Source organism: Pieris rapae, chromosome 8 (genome assembly GCF_905147795.1).
Source record: "Pieris rapae chromosome 8, ilPieRapa1.1, whole genome shotgun sequence".
Lineage (NCBI taxonomy): Eukaryota > Metazoa > Arthropoda > Insecta > Lepidoptera > Pieridae > Pieris > Pieris rapae.
In genome coordinates, this window is record NC_059516.1 from 7,687,747 (window position 1) to 7,700,671 (window position 12,925).

Sequence of the window (12,925 nt, forward strand, 5' to 3'; positions counted from 1 at the left end):
AACGATATTCAGTACGTGAGCATAATTGGAACTCAGCACGGCGCCGTTAGGAAATTCTGTTCGAAATTTGAATTTTAATAAAACATAACATGGCCGTGTATTCGTACGTCACATCAAAGCTTGTTTCAGGGCCTCTATGTCGCCATTTACGTCCCTCGTGGGAGACGAAGATTAATGTCGATGTAGGGAAGAGCAAAAAAAGCTGAGTCGAACGACAAGTTCAGCCAATTATAAACGACAAGGATCTGGCTGTTGGCACAAATTAAGGCTCGCTCGCAAGTACTCATTTGATTCAATTCATTATAGAAGCGTTAATAATGATTAAATTTAGCTTTGTTATCGTTTTTAATTTCTATTATCGCATCCTTCATTAAAGGTGCGTTCCGAGTTAAAAAGTGGCTCGGAATGAATCATGGCGTGCGATCCCCATGATATATTACACCAAAGCTGGCACCATAAAGCAAACGGCATGGCACTGCGATACAACGATAGCGACACAGACCCGACAGACACCAGAGATCGCGTCTGAACAGACGCATAATACAGGGTGTCCAAAATATATAACTAAAATCTTAATATCCTTCCAACATACAATGGATATTCTGATACAAAATAGAAATTAAAACACACATATAGGTGCCTACTACATTTCTCATATTATTTTATATATATAATTGCATACAGTTATTTCTCCAATAATCCTAATTGGAATTATAACAAGTCGAAATAATTAAAGATAAGTGTTGACTGTATATAGTCAAGTTACTTTTTGTGTAATCATGTCCTTTAATTTACTTTTATTGTGTTTAAAATTACCACAAAGAATGTCACACCTACACGTACACCTGCCCATAAATAGCACTTCTTTAAAATTGACTGCATATAAAAAGCTAAGGAGGATTGATAGAGAGAGCCTTCAAGCAAGAAGGTATACATAGTACATATGTGTCGCACTTTTTCTACGCAATAAGTTATTAAGCGACCGCTGTAATACGCGAGTGATAATTATGTTACAGACAAATAAGTCCTATCTACCTAGCTTTGATGGCGCAACAATATTGCTCCAAAAAACTAAAGAAACGCGTTCAAATATTACCTTTCTTCTTGTTTTAACGATAAAAAACAAATATTCGATTTAATTTTCGAATAATAGATATCTATATTTGCACGTCCTGTACACGACTCCCACATATTTTATTCACCAACACAAGAACGTAATGAAGCAATTATATATCGATATTTTTATGCATAAAATACTGGTATCTGGTTAGGCCGAGACGGAATAAGAAAAAGAAGGTATTGTTGGCCCGGGTAGGTGTGCGAGTCTCGGTTATCGAGCTCTTAACCCGACGTGCGACATGCCAAGACATCGACAAGATTTATCGCCTCACTAGCAACACTCATTTGTATTTCCCAAGCAAAATAAATCTTGAGTATTTAAATTTGAATATGTATAGGCCTAAACACACTGTAAGAGTATATTAAAAATTATTTTTTGTAGATAAAATGTTAAAACAGATGTGTTTTGCCTAGTGGCTTCAGCGTGCGACATCCTCATCCCTGACGTCGTAGGTTCGATTCCCAGCTGTGCTTGCTTATTAGATTGTCAAATGATCATGAAACATACAGAAAGCTGAGGCCCAGACATAAAACAATGATGAAGCAACTGGTTTTATACAAGAAAATGTTACTAATCAAGGTTATCTTTCGGAGGTAAACATTTTATTTTTAACAAAATATATACTGCTATTGTGTACTGACAAACATTCTACGCAGAAGAAATTGCGTGCGTCCAGTAGTTTCAATAAACTAAAATGATTAAGTAGACCATTAATTGTATACCGAATAAAGATAAAGCTATTTTTATTTCTCACCTGTGTTTTTCTCACTTCAGAAAATGCGGATGTCGTAAATACTAACTAAAATGGTTATATTTTATATTAAATAAACTATCATGTGTATGTGGTATGTCCACGTCATACTTATAATGAAGTTTACCTTGATTAATATTTGCCAGTCTTTTCAATGTAGGTACTAAACCTTAAAGCAAAAGCTATGTTAATATTTTTCCTAAACAAGGCCTTTGTTAATATTTTTATGTTCTTAACAGTTAAACAAAAATGTAGTTGACGATATTAAGCTTTCATATCCTTCTCGTATTATATTGAGAAAGTTGGTATCCCAACTTCTATTGGTTTCTTAGTGATAAGATGGGCCTAATACGCCTTGAACATTTATCTTAAAGATTAATGAGCCAATTTTCTTAGTTGGCTATAAAAAGAATTGCTACGGCCTCGCAGGCAATCGATTTTCATGAAACTTTAATAAGTATTCAAATTTCTACAATTTTATCCGAGTTATAATTAAATATATTTTCAGATCCACCAAGGACACATATACAAAGGAAAAACGCAATTATAAGAACAGAAATTCCCCCATCCCTTGAGTGGAGGGATACAAGGAAACAAATTGGATTAAAGTGTCAAAGGTGAAATAAAAAATTCGCATATTGTTTATCTTTACGATATCTGTGAAGCGTCAAGTCGCTGAAGCGATACGCGTAAATGAATTTTGATTCGGGAAAATCGACCTTCTATTCATACAATCTCATCGTTGAACGTATGAAATTCCTATGGATAAGTCGCTCTAGCGATACTCATATTTGCATTTAAAATGGTAAGTAAACAGTGGAGTGTTTTGTAGATGGGCGACACGAAGTTTATGTGTCGTTTATGACCTGGTAATGTAAGGTTAGCTCGTAAAAGGAATAAACGGTCAAGTCTTTGATTATTATAGCACGTTTATTGATTGGTAATTGATAAAACATTTTTTTTTTTCTAATATTCAAAAGAATTATTATGGCTTTAAAATTGGATTAAATCAAAATAAGTTAAACATAGTACCAGAACTCTACATAACTCGAAACTAAATATACTGTACCAATGAACTGAGTGCTGCAGTTTATCTTAAAAATAACTTAGCCTTTTTTGACCGCATAAATCGGTCGCGTACAAACTTATTTTTGTTCGTAGGTACCTACGCAGGATAGATGGATCCAATTCCAAATTATGTCTATCTTGGGAATTAACTTTGGGACGGGGATTCCTGTTTATCCAAAAAAGTGTGGAGCAAAAGGGAGCCGAGTTATTTCGAAATTATGATTCCGAATGCGTCCAATGCGTTCACGCCTCGTTCCACAGTGAGTAAAATAAAATTAAAATAAAAGCGTAAGCCGTAATTCATAAGTATATTTAGTTTTAATACATTAAAAATCAATAACAGCGAAACAAGTTAATACCTTAATATGTATTAGGTATAGTATTTAATCAGCCAGAGGGCTGGTGGTTTAGTGGCTTACGTCTATGAGTGCTCCAAAAATGATAACTGGTTTTCAAATTTACCTAATATAAATAATACGTTGAAGTATTAAAATTTATAATACACATTTATATAAATGTCTTCGAATAATTAAGGTACATTCTCAACTGCAAATAGGAATGCACGCCCTCCCTAAATTAAAATATCTAACCAAAAATGCAGTGTTTTAATGGGGTGACACCGGGTTCTTAAGTATTCCACCCTATAATACCCAGACCAAGGAGACTGGCACGTCCTCCCCTTGATATATTGGTCCCAGTCGTACATAATTCTGCGAGGTGGCAACCCCCCTAAAAGTCCAATGGTTTGTTTATTAGCTTTTAATAAGCTTACCTTATCTGTGATCTAGTTATGAGGTAAACAATTGCAAGTTAAAATAATCGAACCTTTTCCTGGTTTTATAAAACCTTAGCTAAAGAATTTTTAGCGCTATTTTGTTGTAACACAAACGAGATTATTAAACGCGAATATTAAAAAGGCTGTGGTAAAATCAAATTCAGACTAACGCACTATGTATTGGCCAATTAATGCAGATTTTTTTAAATTATATGAACCTATACTATTACTCATATCGTTTATACCCTTACTCAGTACGCAGTCCTCTAATGTTTATAATGTATACTAATATAAAGTGCGATTATACTGGGCTGTGTGACGTCAAACTAAGAGCTATGGCTGCACATATTGAGCCAGAACAATAAATCTTTATTAGTTATTACTCTAGAGGTGCATCTATCTTGATAGTCACGTGTGGGAATATTGCATCAATAGATATTATCGAAGGTAAATAAGAGAAAGTAAATTTTATTTTAGTATAAATTGTGATAAACGGCGTATAAGTTAAAAAAAATTGCGTAGGTATAATGACGGAGAAACTAAGAACGAATGTTTTTATGTGAAGTAATATAACCTTTATCAACCAACAATAATTAAAAATAATTACCCAACGACTTTTAGTTCCCATTGAATTATATATTCTAAAATATTATATAGATGCATTATTTCTTGAGATATTATAGCGTCCAAAGTTATAACACAGTTTAGCGGCTCTATATCTCAGTTAACATTATTTAGTCCATTAGTTAAATTAAGTAGGCTTCCCCCACAAACTCGAGTTATTTGTCATAATATGGGGACGCACTAAGTAACCTCGCGGTAAAGTCTTCTCGCCGGCAATAAATTTTAATTTTGATACATCTCCACTCTCCTTTAAATAGACCGCAATTTTTGCCAATTGTACTTTGTTCAATAATGTACGCAGTACATGCATTACAACAATTCAAGTTGTAATTTTATTGAAGTATAATAATAACTTCTCTATTAGAATTATATGGTGCTTAGAAAACTTTCGGGAATATTAAATTAAATGCTCACTGATGTCCAGATAGAGCATTCTGATAAAAAAAATAGGTCTGGATATGCATAGTTGCTCCTCTCACACATCTTTTCAGTTTTTGTAATTTTAATTGTTTCGTTGTAATAATTGTTTTGATTTATTATCTCTTTGTGTATTTCATGTTTGCCTATAATCAATAAAATAAATAAAAATAATCTAAATCTTGATTATGATGCATAGTTAAATGCGTTCTTTTGATTTTTTAAATTTAAATAATTTAAGTTACATTTTTGTAAGAATATTTGCAGAATCCACTGCGTTTTCACCCACTACACTTATAAATTTCAGCTTTACCATTATGATTGTTTATTGACGATACAGATATACGAAAAAGGAAATACAACTTATTTATTTATTATTTAATTAATAAGAGTATTAAGTCATTAGAAAACAATAGGCATACCGCATTGTAGATCAACGCACCCACGCGTCACCGCAACCTAGTTGGTTTATTGCCGCCCTACGCACCAAATTATATTGTTATATATGCAATATGGCTACATACAGTTATTTTGTTGATATAAGTAAATAGTGTTTTTGTTGCTGATTTACTTAAGATGCGTCTGATCATTTATTTCTAAAGAGTATTTTTTTAGTATTAAATACAAGCATGATGTATAGAATGTAATGTAATATTAGCCTAAAAAAACAAGCACCAATCTGAGAAAAGTCAAATGCATCATTCACACATCAATCTACAATTGTCGCATAGAAAATATATACCTATACAATAGTTAACAAATGTATTTATTCTTTTGTATAAATTTAATTCGTTCGTCGTAAAAGTTTAACAATTGAAACTTATGCTATTAACATACCTAAAGCTTTAATTAAATCCATCAATCTACCTGTCGATACAAATATAAGGCAGTTAATTAAAAAGGAAAGCTGCAGGGATAAGGTATATAACCCTATAAACCATACGGGCATCCGACTAAATTATTTAACATCTTCATTCCCCATGGCGCACGCAAGTTGCATGCCGGCACGAAAGATCGTATAGCTCTTTGCATAAACGTACATACTTGCAGACGTCGACATGGCAATGTATCATTTTCAAGTAAATTGATTTTTTATTTTCGTAGTTCATTAATAAACTCACAGAAAGATGGTTTAAATAGCTTTAATTACTGCAATTTTATACTTAACTACCTATACTTTTTAAAACAGACTAACTGTGAAAGTAATAAAATATCTTCTATCTCGATAGAGGCGTATGAGGAAACCTGTTCAAAAGCTTTGGAAGCGTTTATATACGTTATTTAATAAGAACTCAAAGTCATACGTGTCAAGTAAAGTCCTTATAAAGTATATCTTGATTTCATACTTTCGTAAACCAAATATAAACATAATTTAAGGGTGATCTAATCATGGTTTATTGTTTAATATTAAAGATCTTAAGGTAAACGGGTGGAGAGTCTGCAATTCCGCGATAAGGCAACCCCTACCCTCCTTTTTGGGGGGAACGCCTTAAGAGCCGCCATACTTCAAATTGCGTTTAACTTAGATAGCTAGTTTGATACATTGCTCCCATTATTGCATATCAACTACCTTTTGTGATAAATCGTAGTTTTACTCACGTACGCGCGATAAGCGTTTATTGTTACCTGAAACAAAAAGTTTTTATAAATAAATGATATTGAAGAGACAAATAGTAGGGTAACAAATGAAGACGATTTAAAAGGAAAAGCATATTTTATCGGAAATAAAATCGCTCAAAGTTGATTTAAAGAGTTTATTTAACTCATAAATGAAATTTAAAGTTTATTACCTTGATTTAGTTAAGATTATATTCTCTTGCTTCATTATGAAAAAAAATTTTATTTACTTTTTTATTGGACGCGAATCTTTGCTATATATAATACATATATAGGTGTTGTATAATTTAGAAATTATATTATTTAAGTTGTTTATACGTTTTGAACTATAGCAATTGATTATTTATTATCCGGGTAACATGATAATGAACCAGACGAACGAATCGCAAACCTCATCGGTTTGCTCTCAATGTGACTACCGACAGGCAATTGATAGCGATTTTTGGTTCTGATTGTCGTTGTTTAAATAGATCGTATAGTCATATATGATCTTTTTTACTTTATAGCATTTTAAACTCGTAGGCGGAGGTGTAAAGTGAAAGAAAAAATGACTATATGTTTCGTTTGTATCATCATTAGCAAGCATTTCTATTCTAATTGGGGTTGTCACGAAACTTGATGCGTCATAATATTTCGTCCGTTTGTCCAATCAGGTTCATATGTTATCAACATTTATTAGTTATTTTACATGACACTTAGTGGCTTCTTGACGTTGGTATCTATCTATCTATATCATAGATTATATCAAATACAATGGATTATTATTAGTCAATTGAATGGATGATTCCTTAATACGTTTTTCAATGTTTCAGGAGATATACGGTTTAATATAAATGACCCACAAAGTATGTGCATTATACAAATAACTCTTTCATACATATCCAAACAACTTATTCATTGCATTCCAACAAACATATTTAAGTTCCGATATTAATTTTCTATACAATCAAAATTATCTTTAATTTTTTAACGAACACAGAACAGCAGAGCAAACTGAACACGGAATAAATAATAATTGTAATAATAAATAAATTGTAATAATAAATAAATAACAATTAACAACCTTAACCTTATTTAGATGATATGTTTCATAACACGAACAATTGAATTATTTTCAAATTTATTTATTAAAAGCTAAAGCAATGAACAGATTAAACATCGAATTCAAATGAACATGATAATTTATCGCGCGTGCCCCCATGTGTATTAGCTGTATCCGACTAATGCCGGCTTTCGATATTCGGCGTTCGGTCGCGATATTTACGAGCGAACAGCTCGCATTAGACTGTCCGCCGGTAGGTAAATTAGCACAGATGCTCTCCATACAGTGATTCATTCCAAATTGGCTTTTCAACGAAAAAACAGCGGCTGCGGACGCTAGGGATAGCTAAATAGCTTTTAAAAGCTTCTTTCTCACACTAAATAGGGAAAGATACGAAATGTTTTATTTCAGGAGTTGTATCGAAATAAAACACGACATAGAGACGAAGAGCTTTTTTTAACATTAAATGTTAAAGCGAGTGATTTCTTCAGTTATCCTATAGTTAATTTGAATCTGATAAGCAACTTATTTCAAGTAGTTACAATCAAACAATAAATACACAATTAAAATCAGGTATCAGCCGATACAATGCGCTATGGGCGGGAGCCTAGTTGTAGGTTACGCCTTGTGATTACCATCGCTTTAGTACACATTACTACTGAACAAGAAATAACATATAAGAATCTATGAAGGATTCTTAGTAAAAATTAATAACATTATTGCATAAATTTCTCGTTTAGATTTTAGAAGGAACATTGAAACGATATGAACGATTTATTTTATTATTTACTGTTTTTTTAATGAAATATGGAAATATATATGATCCGTCAGTTTCACTGTTCAAATTAATATCAATAAACGATGAATGTCATTAGCAGGATAAAATCTGAATCGCTATGAACGATTAATTGCGGTTTCAGCTTATTTTTAATGAACTGCAAATGACAGGCCGTGAAATGCACAAATGTTGCATTTCCCAATAATGAACCAGCGAAATTACCTTTAGTATAAATAATCCGTGCCAAAGGGGGTTCGATGCGCCGCTACTGCAAATCAGCCTCCCCCACTATACTCCCACCACGCTGTCGACGATAAATAAAATTCACGTTTTAACAATAAAATGCATTTTCCGCAAATGCTCCCAGTGAATTATTGTTCAGGCTTTACGAGCTTAAAATTATATGGGCATGTGAAATTTTCGATGTCGATAATGCATGCGCTCTGAATCGCGACATAATATTTTTAATGATACAAAACGATTTTATATCACCGAAGAATTTATATTTTTGTATGCGATGGCAATTTTATTATTTCCCCGTCGCTGATGACTTCGAAAACCGTAATGGGACCGAGGCGGAACACCCCAAAATAGAGTCACGTACGATGCTTAAAATACATATAAAATATTGTAGAGGGAAAAGTAGTAGTGTTTTATATCCAGCAAAAATAGATCATACGGCCCGTTGATGGAAAACCAATGGTGGGTGTCCTTCGGCACAGATGGCGACACAAGCGCACAGATAGCAGAAAAATGAATTGTGGCCTTCGATATTTGTCACTTGAATTACAACTCTCTAGGGAGCTTTCATTTTCGGACTTTGGATTTCGATTTTATGACAGATTTACCAACGATTTTTAGCCAAAGTATTTTCCATAATAATATTATGGTTATGCGGCTTAAAACTAATTCAGATAGCAAATAGTACGGTTTTGTATCTGTAAGTTAATTAGAAGCAGCTTAATTAACAAGGGATTAATTATCTGATGGCTCATCTTTTAGGTTCATTTTAATGCAGCTGCAAATATTGTGTAGTTTCAAAATGCTTAATTTATACAAGCAAACACAGTTTCGTGCTAATTATAATAATCACGTGGCCCTACAACAAAGGTCCCTATTTACTGAAGAGTCTTAAGTTTTTAATCATTTATTTATGCTGCCAAGATATGCCGCGTTTTTCTTTAATGTATAGTTAATTAGTGGGCTTATACTTATATTTATACTGCCCGTAGATTTATTTAGAAACTATGAGCAGTATAGAAATGCTTGTGGTAGGTATATATAGCATTTATAATAAATTGTCTTTGGAAAACCAATTTGGAAGGTATTTGTAAATGTCAAATATGTTTGCGCGCACCTATTTATTGCTAGCATCCCTCATGTAAGAGTAAATAAAGGAGACACTGCGACAAAGTGAAAAGAGATACAGAGAAACTGTACTGTTGCGTTTAAAACTCCTATCCTTTAATGAGAAATATGCACCTTACGTCGTTCAATATAAGAATTATTTTTGTACATTAGCCCGTAATCCTAAGCCGTTCTACAATAAGGCGCAAGCGTAGGTATACAAGTGGAAAACTGTGCGCCACGTGCGAATGATATATAGCCATCCCTTAATTAAAGAAGATTTTAATTGTATCGGATGTCTGTGAAAGCGAAAATAATGCACTCCTAAATTGGGGTTGGTCTCTCGTCCAAATTTATATTCGGGAGCCGTTCGAAATATTGCTTTGCGTGTTTTACCTAGCTCTTATTTCTCGTATAAATAATATAGTTCTATAATAGCTTATTATCACGTATTTGCATTCTCCACTCAATTACGTCAGTTAAATAATTATAAATTAAATTCCATAAATTCCTTAAGCTTGGATTAGATTAAATCGCAATAAATAAACAAAACTCCGTTTAACAAAAGTTGAAACGCAGTTAATCCAGTAAATTCATTTCGCGTAGAAGGCAAGCTGCCGCCAGCTTAAAATATCTTTCTTAATTACAAAAGCCTTTGTTGAACGTATCTGATCTATGTAAACAGACGGGGCGAATGTTTTAAATAGCGGCCCAACAAATAGGTTCCGGTTGTGCGAAATAAACAAAACTCCTTAATGAAAGAAAATTTAAAGGGTTCAAAGGGTCGATAAACTAATACGTCCTTTAATTAACTTCTTGTAAGATTAATGGATAGTAATTTCGCAATAATCAAGTGCGAATTTCCTTGAATCGTATAATATTATTCAGTCTTTATCGCGTTCGACAATCGTATTCGAATTTCCCAATGTCGTTAGCAATGTAACTATGGTGTATGGTTCGTCGCGTAGTTCATTTGGCGAACAATAGTGAAGCCGGATCCGCTGCGCGACACCGGATAAATTGAGTCGGGCCTCTAGCGCCCTCTCGCGGAAAATTGAGGAAAATCGATTTAAACATTTCCAATGGCCTGCCTTAATACGATTTAACCCCTTGAAGTATCTTTTTATTTACGCCATTGAAATTTGAGTTTAAAGCAAATTTCTGTGTCAGATTAGTAAAGGTAAATTTTTAGTCAAACTGTTATTGCGTAATTATTCAAGAATATGGCTATTTATTCGATTTAAGGTATACCTAGAATTTTATATATATTTACTAAGTAGTTAAAATATTATTCGCAACTATTGCGAAAGGCATTTTCCTTATACAAGAATCCGTACATTAAAATCAAAGCTCGGAAGTAGTCTGGATTAATTTAGAAGAATCACTTCCCAGTATTGCCATTACATTTTTCCCCTCGACTTTTGGGCCGTACGGGAAAAAGGCGTGTTCACTTGAAGATAATAGTATATGTATGCGGTCGAAGGTTTATAATTAACCATTTGCCCTACACACTACACTACGGCTTGTTACTTAATAAGTTAGATATGTACCTATATCTTTTATTTCAGAATCTACGATAACCTTAAATACACTTTTCTGATGCTATATAAAAATGTCAAATACAGTCGATGCAGTTGAACATAGACAAATTGGAGCCACATTAGGGCTAGGTAGGTAGGTATAGCGCAACCAGCCCTTTGCAATCTCTTAAGGTAGATAAAAAATATTTCAATGTAATAAGTTTATTGAATTAATCATGCGCAAATATTTATCGATGGGGACGAGGGATGGGGTCAAAATTTATTGAAATTGGTAGCGGATATATAGGTAAAATACACATTGACATTGGTAGCAATCAGACAAATTGGCTCCGATCTACCCTATAGAATTAATCTAATAAACGTAAGATTTCTTGGCTAAGCCACATAGGAGACATAAGACAAACTCGACGATAATTTGATTGAGGAATCTTACTCATATGAACATAACTTTATTAAGCTACTTTAAAATCACAGTATTATTATACAACTTGGTCACAGTATTATATGAAATCCATTATATTTCTTTATGAATACTACAAAGATATTAAAAATTAAGCAAAAAATTAAGCAATTTTAGATTTATTAAGTTGTAAAGAACAGGACATTTAACAGGCAGAATCCCAGGGCAGAGGAAATTGACTGCATTAAACACATGTCGATACCCAGCCATTCAAGTTTTACCCTAGCAAAACAAACTTCTCCGTCCATGATAAAAGTTATTTTTACTGGATAAGTAAAATAATAGACAGTATGATGATGATAGAAACATTTACTAAAATAATCAAGTAATGAAACTCCATTCTTATAATAGTATTTAATCATTTTATCTTAATTTTATCGAAGGAATAAATTAATTAAAACTGTCGTGTTTACCCATTAAACAATTAATTAATATTATCAGATTAAGAACGACTCCATTATTTATTTACATATTTGTCCTAATATAATAATGGGTATCTCAAAAATCTATTTATACATACAAAGAATACATTTGCCCCAACATGAATAAATATTGTAGAAATCCACCTTTTAACTTACTGTATGGGGGAATACGTTTTTGCCTCTTTCCAAGTAAACGATGCTTAAGATATTTATTACGGGATGAGTTTTTTAAGTAAACGTTTTACATATTGTTTTGTAACAATGTATGCAGTAATTTACATTTAAGAAAAACTTACTTTTAGCATAAGTATTATTGTGGTAGCTTCAGTTTACGACTTTCATCATACCTAGGTCGTAGACTCAAACGCAAGTTGGACTATTTGGCTATTAAACGTTCGCTCGTACAGTGAAAGAAAATATTGTAAATAAAAAGATTGTAGACCCAAAAAGTCAACTGCGTTTGTTAGGCACAGAAGGCTGATCATGACAGAAAAATACATGATCACGAAAGAGATATACCAATCAGAGGTCCCGGACTAAGAGATTGAGGTTTTCGTTTCTGGTATTAGAATTATAATCGATAGAAAAATACATACTAAACATAATATTAGTAAATATAGACAAATATCCTTGTTTATATTTACTAAATTACAAATCTTACAGTCGAACTAACAATCGTCTATGACAAAGTTATTACGCAAAATTATATCAACAATACCCAAGTAATAAATGCACTGGTACAAAACAAAACTGTGTAATGTAAATAGCAATTAAGAACGCCCTCTTAAAGTACGCCATCAATATGAAGCAAGACAAATCCCTAAGAAAAACTGATTATCTAATTAGAAGAAAACCTCTAGTGCGGGCTAATCACAAATTAATGAGAGCTTGTACTCGGGTGTCGTAGCGCGATGATAATTCTGCGCCCTGCTGTGCTAAGAACCTCATCAATTATGGTGGAGC

At 32.9% G+C, this 12,925-nt stretch overlaps 2 protein-coding genes across 3 annotated transcripts in view; one reads left to right on the top strand and one right to left on the bottom strand.

Annotated features, from left to right (window-relative positions):
- Window positions 1–12,925, bottom strand: part of LOC110992207 (homeotic protein ultrabithorax) — a 100,562-nt gene that overhangs the window by 59,716 nt on the left and 27,921 nt on the right. The gene's annotated exons all lie outside the window — the stretch shown is intronic.
- The window catches only part of LOC110992208, a 44,137-nt gene that overhangs the window by 6,624 nt on the left and 24,588 nt on the right, over window positions 1–12,925 (top strand). The window contains exons 1-3 of one of the 2 annotated variants that reach the window (XR_006750369.1): window positions 1,620–1,713; window positions 2,380–2,676; window positions 3,033–3,199. Coding sequence is in view for 1 of the 2 variants with exons in the window: in XM_045629162.1 (XP_045485118.1) it covers window positions 2,380–2,488; window positions 3,033–3,199 (276 nt within the window). In the remaining variant the exon portion in view is untranslated. Of the gene's footprint in view, window positions 1–1,619; window positions 1,714–2,379; window positions 2,677–3,032; window positions 3,200–12,925 lie in introns of those variants that run through there. The other variant, XM_045629162.1, reaches the window with a different exon arrangement.